The sequence below is a fragment of the Triturus cristatus genome, chromosome 10 (genome assembly GCF_964204655.1).
Source record: "Triturus cristatus chromosome 10, aTriCri1.1, whole genome shotgun sequence".
NCBI classification, from domain to species: domain Eukaryota; kingdom Metazoa; phylum Chordata; class Amphibia; order Caudata; family Salamandridae; genus Triturus; species Triturus cristatus.
The window spans coordinates 933,645,280-933,665,248 of NC_140593.1; the positions used below are offsets into that span (position 1 = coordinate 933,645,280).

Sequence of the window (19,969 nt, forward strand, 5' to 3'; positions counted from 1 at the left end):
CAAAAATACTTTGCATAGCTCTGCAAGCAGGATTTAAGGTACTCTTGTTCAGGAGGCCTAATTGGGTCTCTTCATCTGGCCCACGCTCCATTGTGGTCGGCCTGAACTTGTGACTTTGTCCCGGTCTGGCGCGACCAGCTAACCACATTTGGCGCTTTGTGCTTTTTTGCGCTATTTTCAATGACATCTTTGAACTTGCATATCTCTAGAGCTACTGATTGGATTCTTGTTGTTTCAGTCTTGATTTATTTATCAAAATGTACTCTATCTTTCTACTTTGGTGAGGGATTCTTCCAGTGTTGTTTTTTCACGTTATTATTGTTTGAAGTGCTGTATAAATACTTTACACATTGCCTCTAATTTAAGCTGTACTGCTTTGTGCTAAGCTACCAGAGAGTGAAGCACAGGTTAATTTGGGGTTTGCTTGTGACTTCACCCTGACAAGAGTTGTGGCTGCTGCTTGAGTAGAGGTTCACCCCCTCAACCAGTAACCCAATTTCCTACACTTTGCCATGGATAAGGTTGTGCAAATGTCACAAGCTTTGCAACATAATATAGCATATAAGTTGTCAACTTCACACAGCTCCACTGGAGTAATTTGAATTCTTCTCATCCCCCATTAATTCATCCTGTTCACAAGTTACAGCTATATCAACAGATCTCATTAAATGTACATATCCTCTCTTTCCTGCAAGTTATGATTCTCAAAGTGGCTGTTTTCCAGATGCTGACCAACTTGTTGTCTTCTTCACTTTTTCTGGGCATATTTTTTCAAACTTCCAATCACGTGGGGGCAACCATGGAGAAGTGATATGCACTCTGATAATATTTGACTTTAAGGATGTGAAAGTAGGGAGGTCAGGTGTCACCAAAGCAGGAATGTATTTGGGTCATCAGAATAGTCCCTTGATGGGTAAGTTGTGTTGTTCAATGTGTCTACATTCAGCTGTTTGTATATCTATGACACCAATGTTTCCATTGACAAAAGAAAGCTTCTGTCCTGAAATAGTGTGTATAAAGCAGGGGCATTGCACAAAGGATGGAAAAGCTATGACCACATTTATTTTCAAACAATTTGTCAAAAATTAAATATTGAAAATTGATAAAACCTTACAAAATATTGGTATATATTGGGACTATTGTGACAATACTTTTCATGATGGGAACAATTACAGTGAAATTAATACTAATGACAACATCTGCATAAGATCCGATGAATGAGCATCCAAGACCAAAGCCGGTTAACTAGTGCACTGCTCCCAGCTAATATGTGCCCCATAATAAATCAATTGGCAATTTATAGCATTGAAGGCGAGAATGCAAGCCATGCCCCAGACCATTCTTGACTCACACAATCATGAGCGAAATTACATTTACAGTAAGAGAGGCAAAAGTCAACAATTCATGATGAGAAATCCAGAACCATAATCTATGGTACATCAAAGAGGCAAAAGATCCATTATATAGAATTATAAATGGGTGGCAGTGAATAAAGAGAATGTTTTTCACCAAGGGTTTTTGAGTGACATCAAAAAGACGAGCAATTTTTAAGTCGTCTGAGATGCCTCTCAGAACCCCAAGGTGAAACAAAATCCCCATTCACTTTTACCTAATTACAATGATATGAATGGCCCCTTAATCACCTGCTCCTGCTATCGATAGCTATTTACGAACAGAGGAATAACGGGGAAGCCGTACAGAACATGGCCGCCCCATCCTTTTCCCACCCCAATATTTAAAAAATACTTGGTCTCCTGCCACCCAGTCCCATCACCCGGCAAGCCTTCCATCCCACTCCCTACTCAAAGTTGTGCTCTCTGCTCTCTCATGCGTGGAGATCCTATGCCAAATTGACACCATATTTTTCCTTAGTCAGCATCAGTCTGCGAAGACCAGCGCCTGACAGAGAAGGTGGAGGTTGGTGGAGGCAGTGTGCCTCCTATTTGTATGCATGCCACAGGCCAGTGGACACCTGAGAAAGGCAGACAAAGGTAGGTGAAACCACCAGCCACCTTTCTGCCACCTTGCTTGTGTCTCTGTTACACAATGCTTTGTACTACTTAATGTCTAATGGTCCATAGGTGGGATTAGCTTCCCTATGCTACCACCCATTGTTTTTATAACACAAGGCCAGGTCGACTAAGATTGTCTAGCCTGGCTTTGTGTTAAAAGAAATATCACCGCTTAGGGTAGGTGTTAAGCAGGAGACATTTTTTATTTCTCTGAACATTTCTCTCATTACTGTGCTGCACACATTTAGTGTATGAAATGTGAATAAGAGTGCCTGAGCATGTGATTTTGCACTGAAAGGTATCTTTCCAGAGCAAAACCTATACTAGACCTCATGGACACACCTTTGCACATGGCGCAAAGGTGTGTGAGTTCTACTAGACAGCTTGTTTGTGCCCCAGTAGAGTGGAAGAGAGCAGCAGATGGCCCTATTTAGCAAATATTGTTCTGCAGTGCTTTCTACCCCTAGCGCAACGCAGTGCTGCACTGCGATGCACTACAATTTAGTAAATGTGCCTCCTAGTGTGGTGGCAGGGGACGCACAAAGATACTTGCACCATGGGCGAAGAGAGCATAAGTACCCTTTAAACCCACCCACACACTGCTCGGACTGATAGCACCTGTGAGCCTACCTTTGAATCTTGTCGAATTCCTAGAAAGGGGCAGGGTGAGGTCTCAAAGAGTCTCATCTAAGGTGGTACGCCCATAATCACGGTAGTGTGGGCGCATAGAAGTCACAGTTGCATAGTGGCATTAACCAGGACAGACGGATATTTCTTGTTTAGCTATGTTAATGGAATTGTATAATTGTTTAAATAAACACCGGTTTTTATCACTTTGAGACTGTCCCCAGGGCTCCCCCAACACCACAATAAATATGGATCTGATATAAGGGGGAAGAATTTTGAGTGTGTGTCCACATGTGATGAAGCGATTTTAAAATGTAATGCACCGGAATATAATTCTGTTCAAAAGATTTGGCGAATAATACAGTTAAGAAGTTCTTAAAAATAATTAAATGAGCAAAGTAACGTAATGAGAAATATCTGATTTGATGGAACGCATTAGTCCCAACCTCGTCACAGAGTGGGATGGTGTCAGTGAGACTGCCGACCCCACCCCACTCTGTGACGGGCGGGGCCTGCCATTGACATTGGGTACTTCTGGGCTTAAAACTGAAGCGTCCAGGTCAGAGGCAATCAGTGACGCTCCCCCTTGTCACGAGGGGGAGGACTTTGAGGCACTTTAGCAAGACTGAGGAGGTCATGCCCAGAGGGCTGTGAAATCCTCAGCCTGGCACAGTTCAGCTCATGTAGCAAGGAGCCTGCACATTTAGCACCTGTCTAGCTCCTGGCTGCCTGACCTGAACCTGAAGAGTATCTGTCAGGCAAACCTTTGGTCAGCCTGCCAGACACTCTTCTTGCCTTGAAAAAGGCGGGGCATGTCTTCTCAGACCTATGGATGGGCCACTGCTTTTACATACTATGGTTAACATATGTATTATTAACCAGTAACTCAATCTTGGGTTTCTCGTGGGATTAACAAATGGCTGACCCTTTTGTTTGCAATTTACTATCTTGTCATTAGAACCTCACAAAATCATATTATCATCACAATATAACAATTACATATCTTCATATAAATTCACAGTTTTAAACAATGCACCCAAGAAATGAATGGTCACCCGTAGCTTAAATATTAGATAATAGTTCTATGAATCAGATTCTGGCCACGGCATAAATTTGAATACAGGTTTGCAGCATTAAAATTCTACAAGTAAAACTGTGCAAAGCTCAAAACCTTATAACTTTTTGAAGTTTGTTAAGTTCTCATAATTTAGTCTGTGGGAAATGTTTCCAAAAAAAGGATATCATTGAACAATTTGAACAATTTTCACTCAATTGTCTGTTGTGAGACAATTCACCCGCAACTCACATCTTAATAAATAATAATGCAAGGGTTCACAAAATTCACCATGCCAAAAGAACACCAAGGCTCATCACAATGCTTCCATGAAACACACTGCTGATAATATTGCACCATATAACATACAACAACTCATCACCACTCAGGTGTAACACAAAGCCTGGCCACACATTATGCAAACATGCTGCAATTCCACAATAGAACACAGAACATCACATGACAACATATTTCACTCCATCTCTCCCACACATGAGAGTTAACCACAAGGCACCATATCACAATCATGCTCCCTTCCCACTTTCCCACATACCTTCCTCATCAGTCAATCAATCAATCAATCAGGGTTGGTAAAGCGCAACTACTCACCCGTGAGGGTCTCAAGGAGCTTGGTACATGTTGATCTCCTCCGTCATATCCCCTTGTTCCCCACAGCACACAACCACGTCGCAATTTAAGTAATAAACTTAATTCATTTTTACCCAATATGTGTATAACAACCAGCACGCATTAGAATTGCATTTCACATAAGCAGAGTTACCCTAAACAATTCCTAAAGCATATCACACTCGAGAAAATAACGCTCACAAGGATCATTGTAATCAAAATGGATAGATCTTACGTATGACAATACATTCTACAGTCTAGTATTTGGGCACTATCACTGCCCCGAGTCCTTGTAACATCTAGAGAGCGAAAAACTACTGTGTCGTGTTTACTGGCATCATGCAATAGTACACGCTTATAAGGAGCAAGCTAGCCTATGCATGACAACGAGTCCCAGACTATAGACTATAGGCAAGACAAAGCGCCCTACATGTTAATGTCTTTGGCCTGAGTTTTACAATCAGTTTTACAGTCTGTTTACAGCGCGGATCATGCCGCCGTGTCTCATTGACAAACACCGCGATGGTGTGCCCATTTTTTTAGCTTACCGTGGTTTATCATCTAGCACGACAGTGTGTTAAACTAGCATGAATTTAACCGTGAGAAACTCCATTTAAATGCAATTGTTATCTGTTCTGGTTTTACCTAAGTCCCAGTATGAGGCAGGTAGTATAACACTGCCAATATAAGCTACCATGTCCTTGTAATCAGTCCTGGCAACTAACAAACAAGGCGAGGCATGCTTCTATCTAGTTAGAGTCCTTCTGTCAGAATGTCTCTACTAGAGAGGTTCACCACCAACACTTTCTGTTAGAGTGTCTCTACTAGAGAGGTTCACCACCAACACTTCCTTTCTTCTTTATAGACACGTGTTCACACTATATATGACTATTGTGTGACACATGATCTTGTTTCTTGCAGAGCGGGCCCCCTTCCCTGAGTTGTTACCAGGTAGAGGTGGGTCTACTTATCCATCGATTTGGGTGAGTAGAGCTATAATGGGTACCACAATTGTACTCACTGGATATGTTAATAATCCATGTCCACCAACGTTGACAATAAGAGAAATGTATTGCAATGTTTTTGATTTGTTGTACTTTGTTTTTGTGTCTCACGTTTACAGATAAGTTCCAGTAATACCGAGCTTAACATTGGATTACTGGTTTTGTATCACTATATTTATTATTATTGTTTTTCTAATTCTTTCACATATGCAGCAGCTTTGTTAATTTCTTATGGTCCTGATGAAAGCTTGGACACTTTTAGAGACCAGATAGGCTGAAACATGTCGACCGACCTTTACATTTTAGCAGTTTAATCTACACTGCTTTGCACTGCTTTTTAACCCTGCCAGTTTGGACAAGCCAATAAAAAGTTTTCTGTCCTTACTAGGTAGTTTTAGAATCACATTTATCCTTCCACTCACATCCAGCGCTGCACCCTCACAACGCCAAGCGCTCACATATGGGATTTTAGCATCCTCAACATCTTAGGACATTCTAAAAAACATCCCAGAGCTCCTACCTCACAGTGAGGGAGTTGTAGCCCTCAGTGGGACTAGGTTTTCCCACTGGGAGGAGAAGCCCATATGATGAAGCATGACACCTATGGTGGGTGAGGGCATTCGTCCTGAAAGGGATTGCTCCCCTTAGGAGCTTTACTTAGAGACACAATTTCACCTTTTTCTTCTTAAAATACAAAGTTGCACTCTATGATAGACCCGAGAAGTCTTGTGTTATGATTATAGTATATGGAGAATTACTTCTTGCAGGTCTTTAAACTGTCTCCCTTGGACCGTCTCCTCACTCTCTTTGTGCTTTGTTTACTCATTTTATAAAACTCTGAAATGAGGAAAAGGTGATGAAGCTGGAAGTGAGAGCGAGATAATTTAAAGAGCATTATAGGGGTCAGTGAGAGAAGGGTAGAAGTGTTACAGAAAAGTAGGAGAGGGAGCAGAAGCAGAGGCAGCCAGCAGAGTTTAATTAGCGCTGAGTGTTGCAAGTGGAGGACAACATCCCTCATTTCAGTGAAGTGGAACTCAGTTTTCATCCTCAGACCCAGAGCTGCAGAGAAACAGGCAAACAAGAGAGAAAGAAGGCGGAAGAGAAAGCTAGAAAAACAATGAGGAAGGAATAAAAAAACAGTGATCAGAAAGAACCTGCAATGGCGAGGCAAAGAGACAGTAAGTGTACCATTTTGAAAGATGAATTATGTGGAATGAAGATGGTGTAGGATTGGAGTTTGCCATTTCTGGCATTCTGTACCACCAGCTGCTACTCTTAGGAAATACTCTGGCCCCCTGCCATTATTATTGTTATTATTATTATTTTTTACTATTTATTTGTACAAAATTGAGCACTGGGAGAGACATTGGGCAAAAATAGAATTTGTAGCTGCTGTTTGCCTTTTCCAATCCGTCGAACCTGCACCAGGAAAGGTTATGCATGCGTGATGCGTAGCTCATAAATGTAACAACATTACTGGTGCAGAATAGATAACAAACGATGCCCTTCTGAAGTAAAATTATCTTTGGAAATAATGTTCTGTAAATGTGGTAAGGCTGTGAATATGCAGACTTTCTATGACGTAGTTTTATTATGTCTAGAAAGGAATGTCGTGGAAAGAGAAGTGATGTCATTACTGGTCCACAGTGTGGGCAATACAAAGTAAGTATAAGTCACATTTCTCTTGCTAATGCCCACACACGCGTTTCTCGCAGAGAACAGTGAGCAAAGGCCGCCTGACCTACAAAAGTTGATGATATCACTTAGGGCCGTGCCCGAGACAATCGTGCCCTCTGGGAGAACAACGGACGACAGTTTGAGGCGGAATCTGGGTATGAGTAATGTGCCGTCATTGTCAAAAGCCAGAAAACAGGCTTCCGGAGCAGAGCCCAAGCGTGACAGCCACAGACTCAAACACATCCACGCGCACAGTTATTGGGAAGAGTGGCACGATTCTTTCGGGGGCAGGAGGGGCTCAAATGCCTCAAGGACGTGTGTAATGCATGTATTATTAATTGAGAGAGCTAAATATATTTCGCTGTGGCCCTTGGGCAGGTCCAGTCACTCGGATGTGCCTTTGTGTCTGCATTTGTGTGTGTGTGGGGGGGAGTGGGGGTGCATCACGCTGCTCCGTTTCTTTCGGTGGTATTAATTCCATTTCTTATAGGAGCTAGAAGAAGAGAGGAGTTAAAAAGTAGGTTGCAACGTACCCAATCCATATTTGTGATTTGCATACTAAATTACTGGCAAAAATCTTCAGACAAAGGCCACTCTACATTTTGCTAAACATAAAAAGACCAAAAAGTGTTCTGAAGGGCCCCTGGCTCAGCTCTCTCAAAAATATCGACCTGTCTTAGAAGACAGAGCCAAACCATCAGCTATTCAATAAGGTTCGCGCTAAGCTATGCATTAGAAGTCTTTGGAACCATTCACTGCTTCTATAAGTAGTTATGAACTTATAAAGAGTACAAAGGATACATAGGAGGTAAATATGCATTGGATGCTATGGTAACCGCAGTAATCATGCGACATGATAGCCATTCAGAGTTCATGTGGATTGATTTGTAAGTGTCGTCAGACCCCCGCGGAGGCACAATAAGACCACAACATATGGGCCACTATTTATGTACAATATATATTACACGCTAAACTAAGGAATGATGCTCCCTTTGAGAGAATCTGTGTTAGTCTGACACCATCTTGATAATAACAAAATGACTCCTCTAAACCGCACAATTAAAACTACTTGTCATGAAACTACTGATAGTAGTACTATGTATCTTACTTATACTATTACAACAACTATGATACCACTGGCTCTACAATACTATTAGCTGGACCATTATAATAGGATTGGATGGCTCAGATATGTGGAAGCTGAGCTGACCGCACTTGGGGAAGGAAAGCTGTTCAGGGACCCCTCACTCTATAGGAAGATCTCCAAACAGAAAATTGCTGATCTGTTTCTACAGCGGGCCAACTTTCTTCGGAGGGAAAAGAACCACCAACAAAAGGCATTACGTGCATATGACCTTATTCCATCTAGACCTGGGGAGGGATTCTCATACCTCTCGTGTATTACCTATGCACATCATAGATTCATATTGTTGCCTTTTCGTCTGAATTATATCCCCCTGTTGTTGGCCTTTCCAGTGAGGAAATGTAAACATTCTGACTTGCCCCTTTGCCCCTGTGACAACCACTCTCCCCAAATGGACTTACATGTAGTTCTATTTTGTAAATTTTATCAAACTGAGAGAAAAGCATTTATTCTTCCGATTTTAAGGTGCCATAATTTTTTGCAATGCAGGGTGGCACTGTATTTTCTAAAGGCGCTTTCTGAAACCTTTGTCTGCTTTTCTGTAGCATGTTTTTTATGGGCATGTGTGAGAAAGAGGAAGAACTGGGATTTGCTGTCCTAAATAGCTGCAAAAATTGGATTCTTAAGAGAGAGGTGAACTAAAAAGTCAAACACCCCATGCAGATTGTGTTAGTCTTTTACATGGTTTTAAACATTATCACTTTGTGCAGGGCACAAGGTTGTAATGTGTAATAATCTTAAAAGATCTTAAATGTTTTTATTGTCTCTTTTATAGTAAAATGTATTTGATGAAATGTTGCTGTTATGATCTGATATAAAAATAGATCGATTAAAGATTATGTATTGAATTGATATTAGCCTTACTAGTCCTTAAGTCAGTGTTAGTGCTAGAGGTACTGTTATTGCCAGCAATCACAACAGGTTTACAAATAGTATGACTAATAATGTCAATGCAAGTCTAGTTAATACTCACAATTCTAGAAATGGAGGAACTAGCAGTTGTATTTCAGCATTCTCATTCACAGGGATATTCGAGAAGCCATTGTGCCGTCAGACTTGTACCCACCTGATCCACACCATGAGATAACATACCCAGCAGTACTGGCATACAATATGATATAAAACCTAATAACAGTGGTATGGGGATTTTGGGTGGTGTGGGCGAGCACACCCATAAACAGGAGGTGGGAACATAAAGTAGAATCTCCCCTTGAAAAAAGAATAATACAGAAGTACCAGAAACTAGAGGTGGGCCAGGGAAGCTGGTAACAGATACATTTTAAGGTCATGGTAATCCTGCTTTCAGTCCTCCAGAAAATCCATAAAACAGAAAGGTGCCACATGTAGAGTCTTCCCCAGCCAGGGTACTCACCAAAGACTACACCACACACAGAGCTCAGTATAACATGTCTTTATTCTTTTGCATGTAACCGCAAACTCAACCGTCTAAACCTGCATTCACTTCACTACGCTCTAATGCTTACGTCACAGTTCTACGGAGTCCATTAGGAGCCTCAACTGTTCCATAATTACAGACTCACAGAACACTATACCGCTCAACAAAAACAAGGTATGTGAGTTGGGGGAAGAGATCACAACACTTCTTAAAAAAGAAAAATGTGAGGTGACAAGTTTACCATGGGAGAAACACTGGCATGATGTATCCGACTGTGGGCTTCTCTCTGTGCAACGTCCTGGAACCCACAATATCACATATAGAGATATGATGTGACATCGATCTCATGGCGTAGTTATTTTATTAAAAAAATATTTTCCCATAGAGTTTAGATTTCCTATTGTTAACTCCATTTGGGAAATATTGTTCTAAACAACATGTAGGACATACTGTTTAGGTTTATGTCAGACAAATATATTCTGGTACCAAAGCATAACTAACATCACAAGTAGCACAACAGTATTACAGTTATGTTTTGATATGGTATCCCTTGTCATGTCAGGTCATACAATGTTACATCATGTTATGTCATGTTAAATTATATTATACGGCTGCAGTGCTACTTTCACTACCTACAAAGGCATCAAGGCGCTCTAAAACAATGAAGGATGTGGGCCAGAACCACTGGACACTGACTATATATAGCAAGGTCCTTAAGGCTTTGTGAAATTGGAGATCATTAGCAATATTTGGAGGTGAAGCGGAATTATTTTTCAGAACTGGACACCTTGCAATCTGAATGTCTGATGGGAAATAAGGACCCCATAAATAAGACAGGGGGCAGTTTCAAGTTTCAAAGGCAGGGCACATTTAATACATTTCTTCTTATAAAACATTATGACCCAAGTCACAAAAGCCATTTTGTACCATAGCTAAGGATTTACAATTCATCCGTTACTGAAAGGGATGCCAATGAAATTCTTCCAAGAGGGATAAAAAATACTTTAACAAAAAGCCTTATTGCACTACCAATGTTAGTGCAGACCCACGAGTAAAAACGTGCTGCTGATCAAAATTCAGAGTATTCCCCCTTTTTTATGCTTTGTCGCCAAAGCACAAATGTTGTTTCAGATGTGTTTCGTTATTGAAACCTACTTTGGCACAAGGTCTAGCCAATTAGCTCAGCCTCACGTAAGAACAGCCGAGGATTATATGAATATTCATACGCCCTGATGAATTTCATAACTCTCCTGTGCTGGGTATCAGACTCACCAGACTAGAGAAAAGCATTCCTCCGCCCTCAATTGGCCACTCTCAAAATGGTGAGTTAATCAACGCCTAATCCTTTGGCAAATGCAAGGTATTGCTGACTCTGGAACCTGAACCTAAGAACTGGGATCCCCCTAGATTTACGGACAGTGGCCCATGAGATAGCTTTACTTGAGCCTGCCCCCCCCCCCCTCCTTCTCCAGAGCATCAGGTTGTGCTGCTGACCACCATCCCTCCCTAGCAGTTATTGATGTGGTTATTGGATGCAGCAATCCTGACATGTGTTCCTGATCATAGGGAAAGGCTGTGGCCGGGCCATGATTTCCCCTAAACTTTCAATGCAGAACATCTGGCGGCCGGTGGCACGTTCTCGCGCCATTATTGAGTGAGCTCTGCCAGCACCACATGGCGCTACATCATCGACTTGTTGAAAGTTACCAGGAAACAGAAAAGGTTGTGCCGTTTGTTGCCTTGCATCAGAGGGAACACAACGTCACCGCGTCCTTTCCACCCCACTCGTCTAGCCACAGGCAGGAAAAGACCTGGCTAGGAACCTACGGCAAGCAGACTGTTTTTAGGACCTGGAGAAGTAGCTCCATTTCTGTAATATTCGCCCAATGCTTTCTGTTTTCTTGCTACACATCTACATGTGTTGAACTGCTAATTTTAAAGGAAGGTGGACCACTAAATGCACCACAATAGGGAGCAGAATCCATTTATTTTTTATTTATGCAGTTTTATATAGCACAAACTCGACCTGAAGGTATTGGAGCACTTTACATGAGCACCAGTTACGTTGCGCAAGGACGCATTAATTTTTGGTAGGCACGGGGAGATTAAGTGATTTGCCTAGAATCACAGGATGTTGAGCAAAAGCTGAGGCTCGAACCTGGTTCCCCAGCTCCAACGTCGACAGCTCTGGCCCTTAGGCCACATCCTCTCAGCACAAAGCTTAGTGCAAGACTTTGACAAAAGAGGTAGGTCCACATTCTTTTCTTTCCATTCACCACTCACTCTTCCAGAAGTGATACTACTACGATGAATTGATGTATGTGTCGATAGGTTAATGCTAGTGATCATCATTCATAATAAGTTAAGAGATTTATCATTAAATCTCAACAAAAAGAAGACACGACTAGGGCAGATGCGGTGTTCTTTAACGATAGAGAATTGCAAAGTACTGAGTGAGTCATGGATGTGCACTCTGGGCAATAAGTCTATTCTAGGCATCAGCAGTGGGTGGAAAACTGTAAGGCCCTTATTTATGAGGGCTTTCGTCACTTTTTTGCGATGCTGCAGTGGCGTAATCAATGCGCCTCACTGTGCAATATTTACAAAGTGGCGCATCTAGGCAGATGCATCACTTTGTAAAGCCCTGCACTACATTATACCTGCGTCAGGTATAATGTATGCAGGGTGGGCATTGTTGGTTCAGTTGTGGTGAAAGGGAGGCACTTTTTCCTAAACAAGCATTTGCAATGCAAAAGGTCTCGTATTTACGCGAGTTTGAGCTATTGACATTGCAAATGACAATGCCTTTTATTTTTATTTTTTAAACATAAATAAAAGGCATTGTCATTTACAATGGCAATAGCTTAAACTCACGTAAATGCGAGACCTATTGCATTGCAAATGCTTGTTTTATCTATCTCCTCGGGATTTGCAGTGGCTTCTCAGGATCATGAGGAGGTTGAGGAAATAAGTACAGAGGATCCTGGAGTGTGTACATTTTATTAATGTGTTCTATATGTTGATGGATGCTGAGCCATCTAAGTATCTGAAAATGAGGGCAAGGGTTTTGAAAGTCTACCAAGGACAGACAATATTACTCACTTTACCAGGGGATTGAAATTCTCGAGTCAAGATATAGAAGTATGCAGCTCTCTCCCATGCAAGCAGAGGGGCACATACATGTTATTACTGTGCTATGCTCACTATAAACAACATTTTATATTTGACTTTATCTGTATGCGTACAGTGCTCTCTGTTGTCATCCTGTCTCATCACAAATTGTAAAGTACTTCAATGCTTTCCGAAAGGGGGCATCCAGTGTAGAAAAAATACAACTGTTGAACGTAACCATTTCTGCATCACAAACCCACCCCAAAAGGCATTGTAGAATGTCTTGTTTGATGATGCCTGGCACAGTGACATCATACACTCCATGGCCCCTTTCAGTGGGGGTCTAATTTCAATGTACAGTAAAGTGATGCTGATGAGGACTATCATGTGGGTATGAGATAGTTTACATTCTGGTGTAGTGATGCGACCTAACCAAGTTCTGATCATCTGGTAAAAAAGACAAACAACCTGCAACACAAGTGAAATAACAGGACACAGACATTGAGAAACACCAGAGGATTAATATTCCCAGACGCGAGTGGCAGGGTCCTTATAAGTGGACCCGTCTTCATGGCTGTGATCCATCATTCCAGTGCTTTGAGCATGCTGCAACCCTAACACTGAAGAGCATGATGTAAAGGGGACTGAAACAGAGGACCCAACCGAGCAGAGGTGCATTCTTCATGGCCATATCATGTTGTATCAAACCAAGCATCACAGACATTCCTTCTATTGTGGAGAGAAATGTTTATTAAAGGTGCGGCCGGCACATGTAACAGTGGTGGTGCGGGGTGAGAACAGGGCAGGGCGGATGGGAGGAAATGGACAGACGACGGGATAGGGAAAGTAAAATAAAAAAGAAATAAAACCACTTACCTTGCGTGGCGATGCATTGAGCACAAGGTAAGTGGTTATTTATTTTACTTTCCCTATCCTGTAATCTGTCCACTTCCCCCCCACCCGTCCTGCTCCACTCCCGCCCCTGCTCCGCCCCACCGTCCCACCACTGTTACCTGTGCTGGCAGTGCCTGGTTTATTGAGATATACTCTCAAGCCAACAAATCATTGCAGCGGCACACTACAAAAACACTGTGCATGGTGTATCATTGATACCTATCCATTACTACCCTTTTCCCCATTTCCATTGAATCTAATAATTACTGACGTGTACCCTAAGCAAACAACAGAACATATGTATGACTTACAGTGGGGTTTTGTCTTGTACAAGAGAGCTGGGAATGCTAATATTTTGCAGAGCTCACAACTTAATCAGTCACATAGATCTGCAGCCTAAATCTATTCAGTCTCACTAAATGCGCAAAAAAACACTTACGGTACACACTTAGAGACACAAAATGGTTATGGACGGTCATAACTTGGGATCCACATTTTTGTGCCAGAAGAATTTTTCATGACATGGAATGAAACTCTATTTAAACTGTGTAGTTTTTTGCATCATTTATGAAGTTGACTTGGAAAAGGAATTTATAAATGATATTCTTTTTTAAAAGTGAATAGCTAAATATTAATGACGCGTTGTTAAGATGACAGTGTAAAACAATTTTTAAAACTTAAAGTAAGCATTTTTGAGATGTTTATGTCAAAAGATTTTTTTAAAAGCATATGTGTAAATTTTTCAAGCCTTCGACATCCCCACATTCAAAAGGGTATACAACAAAAAGGTATTGAGAATTAAAATGCTCTCCAAGTGCGGAATTTTCGCAGAAGTTTGGGAAGGTGATTGGGTGGCGAAAACCTGAACCTGTGCTCACTTTTTAGTGAGGACATGTAATTTCACAAACAATTAGAGAGAGCAGACCCTTCCTTGTGGATGGTGGACTTACCTCTTTGCAGTAAATTGGATCGGTATCGCCCCTCCAGAGTGCAATTCCACCTTTCGAAGCGGAACTGGTACTGGCACTCCAGGGCGCTGGAGCTGATGGCTTCAACGAGGGTCTCGGCGACCCCTGGGTCTCGTCGACACATCCTGCGTTGCTTCCGCTCAAGCTTCAGCCGGTCACACACCTTGTAATATGCTTTGACTGCAGCCTCCTCCGTTTCTGAAGTCAGAGGGAGGATGGTCAAGGGTTCGTTCCCCGTCAGCCTGAGAAGAAGACAAGAAAAAAGAGCTCAGAACCTCGGAGTTAGAGCAGACAAGCTGATCATGCAGCCGCGGCCTGTGCAGGTAAGAGGGGTGGGGATGGGTGGGGGGATTTCGATGGCCGATGACGAGGGAAAATGAAATAAATAATTTTCCCTCGTCATTCGAAATCCCCCTCCCCTGGCCCCACCGCCCTACCACTTTTACCTGCATGGACCACAGCTCTGATCACGATGGTAGATCCCAGTGAGAAAAACATAATTATTATTCAGTGGAAAAGTCCTCCATGGTATTGGAGCTCAACCACATATGTGGCTGGAAGACTGTAACAAGGATCACTCAACCAATGCCCATCAATGGAATTACACTGCTTGAGTTGATAGGATACCCAAGCATTCTTGTGATCACCTACAAATCTTAGCACATAGCATGCATGATTCACTATCTTTACATTTCAAAATGGATAATAGTTTGTACATTGTATTGCTTAACAGTTCATGTTATGCTTTAAGTAGATGCAATAGCCGTATGAAACTGTATAAATAAATATGCTAACCAGACACCGTTCCAGAGAATGAAATACGTAGTATTTGTTGTGAAATGTTTCTCTCCTATATAAGGATACCAAAGACCCTATAATTTAAAACGGGATGTAATATATGCCACTAAGTGTACTATATTGACAAAGTAGAATAACTCACATCAAATAGCACCAATAAAGACAAAGTCGGAAGTTCTAGCTGAACCTTAGGTAGACAAGGGCTGTGGGGGACAACCACCTCTTTATAGACAGACGCACGCCCAAAGTATATGCAAAGCAAACTGCTGAGAAGTACATGAGATTTCGTTTAAAAAAATCGCAAGATTGCACATAATCAGAAGATCGTCAATATCACATATATCACTTTGCTTCCAAGAAAATATTTTACTGTTTTTTAATCACACATGAATAAGAATCGTGAAAACTAATCCTCTTCTTGTGAAAAATAATCAGGTGTGCACCTCATATGCACCAATCACGAGTCAATAGTTAAAATACGATATGTGCATCATATTAATTTCTTCATCTCAGCTATCCACCCCCACCCCCAGTTTTTCCCAGGAACATTTCTGCAGCTTAAACCTGCTTAAATTTACCAGGCAGAATGCCTGGTAAATATATATATATTGTTTGTTGTTGTTGATTCACTCTTAAGATAATATCTTACACTGAGATCCCGTTTAGCCTGCTCAAGCTGCCGTTGGTTAAAAACTGAGGGGTTGCTAAGAAATGCGTCGAGAGACGTTTGCACTATCTGCTCTATGGATCGCTTTTCCACCTTAGCTTTCCTAAGATTATCAGCATCTTTTCCGATGGCCAGCCCCCTAATGAAAGCCTTGAATGAGTCCCAAACCATATGTAGAGGTGCAGAGCCATGGTTTTGCATGAAAAATTCTTTAATCTCAGTTTTACTAAAGAGCACCCAATTCTCTTCTGATAGATATTGCCTATTTAGCATCCATCTTTTAGGGTTCCTAATATAATCCCTTAGCTCTAACTCAACAATCAACATCGCATGATCCGAGAATACATTCTGGAGGATTCTCTGCTGGCTCAAACTCAAAGGCATATCAGCAAGGAACGGCGATGAATAACGCAAAGCGTGCTTAGAGCTTTGTTATTCATCGCCGTCTATCTCTGGAATTTATCGCCCTGGTAGCGCGTTATTAACAACGCGTTGCTCCGGGGCAATAAAAATTCCAGAGATAGCGGGGGAAATCGCCATTTTGCAGGGAACATCGCTGGTTTCCCAGTGATTATCCCTGCAAAAGGGTGATAACCTTGCTGATACGACCCTGTGGTCGTAGCAGCATAATCCACCCCCTATGTTAGGGATGGAAAAGTCAGGATTTTAGCAGACATTAGTTTTTGGAGAAAACAGCGGTTTTCTCCAAAAACTAACGTCTGCTAAAATGCTGGGGCAGCCTTGTAAATATCGCGATGTGCACATCAGCGATATTTGCAAGGCTGTACTGCCCAGTGACGCCCACTTTGCATCTCATTAGAGATGCAAAGGGAGGCGTCGGGAAAAAGGGTGCTAACATGCGATTATGCATGTTAGCACCTTCTTGTAAATAGGGCAATAGTTTTATCTCCGCTTTTTTGGCTTTTGAAGCCCTTGTTAATATGTCCCGTAGTCTCCTAGAAATAAGAAAAAAACTCGATGCGTAATGAAGTATGAAATCTACCTGACAAACAAGTATAGGCGATCTTGGAAATACCGCCCTCCAAGGATCCAAAATGTCCAAAGTCGAGCCATAACTTTGCATAACTCTTAAAGTTTTAGGTTTCAGCTGTTTAGTGGACAGAACAGAGGAGTCGATTTTAGGATTCATCAAAAAATTAAAATCCCCTCCTAAGATCAATTCACCAGGTACTTGAATTAGAGATTGAAAATATTCCTCATACGGCATTGGATTGTCCTCGAATGGCAGAATGTGAATCTACTAGCAAAAATAGTACAGAATGGATGTATATATATATGAATTAAAAAAATTGATTTTGTTTTTTCCCCATGCTCCCTTTCCCACCCCTGTGACGCCACCCAACCCCTTCAGCCACCATGAGTATACCGCCGTCCCTGCTCACATCTGACAAGCTTCCCCCCCTTGACTGACTCTATGACTTGGTGCCTAGTGCAGCCGGCCTCATTACCCCCCCCCCCCCCCCTGCTTCAAGAAAAGAAAAATAAAGAACAGGAAAAAAGAAGAAAAAAAAAGAAAGAAGAAAAACAGAAGAAACACAGGACAGGTCCAGAAAGGGTAGTCAAAAAGGGACTGTCTAAAAGCATCTACAAATATGTCCTGGCCGCTGGGATGAGCAGCAAAAAGAAAGGTCGATAATAAATAATTAATGACCTTAGTTCGCTCGTTACATCAATACATTAACATTAAATTGAGATGTTAGAGTTTGCAGGACATCCAAGCTTATACACAAAATTTGTTGCAATCATTCCTGTGCTTCCAGGACGTTGCAAACCGAGCTACCTGCCTCACCATCCTCCTTCAAGAGAAGAAGACCACCAGCATGAGCAGGGACAACAACAAAGAAAAAAGAGAAAAGAAGAAAACCGTCGATAAAAGATGACCAACTGCCTACAGAAAATATATTAGAAAGAAAACAAGTACCAAGATAAAAGACCCAACCAGTAATAGAAAACATTTTAGAAACATATTAAGGACATTTTGAAAACATTTATAAACTCATAAAGTTAGCATAATGTCATATATTGATACTGAGGAGTCTAAAGGCCTTTAGGATTTCGTCATTGAGATTTGTTGCAATAATTCCTGTGCTTCCGGAACATTACAAAATACGTGAAATCTGCCTTTAACTAGGACTTTTAATTTGCTCTGCTGGGCAATCGTTGCTTGTGCCCCCTGTTCCTTGAATAACTGTAGCATTTTTAAGAACTCTTTCCGCCTTTTAGCTGTGGAAGCAGACATGTCCAAAAAAATGCAGCAAAGTGGAAGCTCTGTCGAAGTAAACTGTCGCTGTTTAATAGCCTTAGATAGAATTTGATCCTTAACCCTATAATCCCCAAAGTTGACCAACATAGTCCGTGGGAACTTAGCATTGGGACGGAGATAGGCTGATACCCGATGTGCTTGCATAAGGGTAAGATCACCATTAAACTCTGGGAGGACGTTCTTTTTAATAAACAAATCTACCCACTGTAGAGGCTGCTGTCCCTCAAGGCCCTCCGGGATGGCCAGAATGCGGAGGTTGGAGCGCCTGGAGTGGTTCTCTAATTCCTCAAGTTTATACTCCAATGCTGCTCTCTGACTCTGAAAGGCGGCTACTTTATTGTTCATAGTTGAAATACGAGCATGGATTACTGCAATCTCAGCAGATTGAGAGGCTTTCAATTCTCTTATCTCGTCCAGAATCAGATTGAGGAGGCTCTTGGCATCCCATTGCATGGAAAAGGATCTGTTTTCCAGGGAGGGGTTGTCTTAAGCTGCTACTAGCCTGCCTTCAGACTGCAAAGCCTGCAGGTCGGAGGACCTAGATTCTGCTGGGGTAGACAGAGCGGCGTCCACAAGAGTAGGAAGATCTGATGAAGACCCCCCCCCCCCCCCAGAATAAGGTGCTTGCAGAGAAGGGGATGGTGTGGAAGAGGGACCGTCATCTAAAGGATCTCTAGGACTCCTATTTTTACCTTGATCCATGAAATTGCCCATGGGATTGTCATTTGGTGGGGGCTCATTCCCTGCCTCATTCCCAGCCGCCTCCTGTTCCGCAGATGATAGGCCAGGCTTGGCTTTGAAGAATAAAGGATACTTTTGAGGGCCTTGGCTACTCCGGTTGAACCGGGCAGTGTCGGTGTCTTTAGTTTGATCAAATCTGATGAACTGATGGTAGCAGCCCTAGGAGAGGTAATAGAGCAAGAGCTAGCGCTTGAATCAAGGTCCACAGAGGCACCACTAGGATGCTCTTGAATAGGAGCCTAAGAGCTTGCCATTTTGACAGTCTCAGTTTTCAAATCAAGATCTTTCCTGAGCGCCGCTGCACGGTTTGCCCGGGTAGCCGCCTGACCAACTGGTTTTTTCACCCTCTGGCCCAGGCTGGGAGAGTCAGAGTGGGCTGTTTCTGTAGCTTTCACTCCTTTAGTAAGATTTCGCATAATGTATTCGTAACATTGATCCCATAACAAGACAGCCAAGACATCCAAAGTCACTACCTGGGGCCCCCCCAGTGACCCTCAACCAAGTGGTGTAGGAGACTTCCATACACCGGTGGGTGAGGAAGATGCGCGTACTTACCCCCTCTTGGAGAGAAACCTGGTGGTCCCAGTGGCGAATAGTCCAAGAGTAGAAAACTCCAACTCCCAGAGGCACCAGCACCTCTCTCAGGGAAAAACCTGGTGATCCCACGAAACGTAATAAGAAGAGTAGAAAGTAAAAAGAAGGCTACAAATCCAGAGAGCACAGGCGTCTGCACAGTACCGTTCCGCAGAGAATACCCAGGCTCGTGATGCTCAGAAATTTGCCAGAAAACCACTCAGGAAATGTAGAGCCAAACGGATGTCAGCATAATTAAAATCCATGCTGATCCGTTGCAATCCATTATAGCTGTGAAGAGTGGGCAGAATGGGCACTTTAAAGTTAATGCAGACAGGGCTGCTCAGATGAATAAACAGGAGCGCCGGTGCTCGTGCTGCCCGGATCCCATG

At 42.3% G+C, this 19,969-nt stretch overlaps 1 protein-coding gene across 1 annotated transcript in view; it reads right to left on the reverse strand.

Annotated features, from left to right (window-relative positions):
- WNT9A (Wnt family member 9A) overlaps nucleotides 1–19,969 on the reverse strand; it is a 209,544-nt gene that overhangs the window by 38,424 nt on the left and 151,151 nt on the right. The window contains exon 2 of the mRNA XM_085628761.1: nucleotides 14,497–14,756. Within this exon, the coding sequence (XP_085484887.1) occupies nucleotides 14,497–14,756 (260 nt within the window). The remainder of the gene's footprint in view (nucleotides 1–14,496; nucleotides 14,757–19,969) is intronic.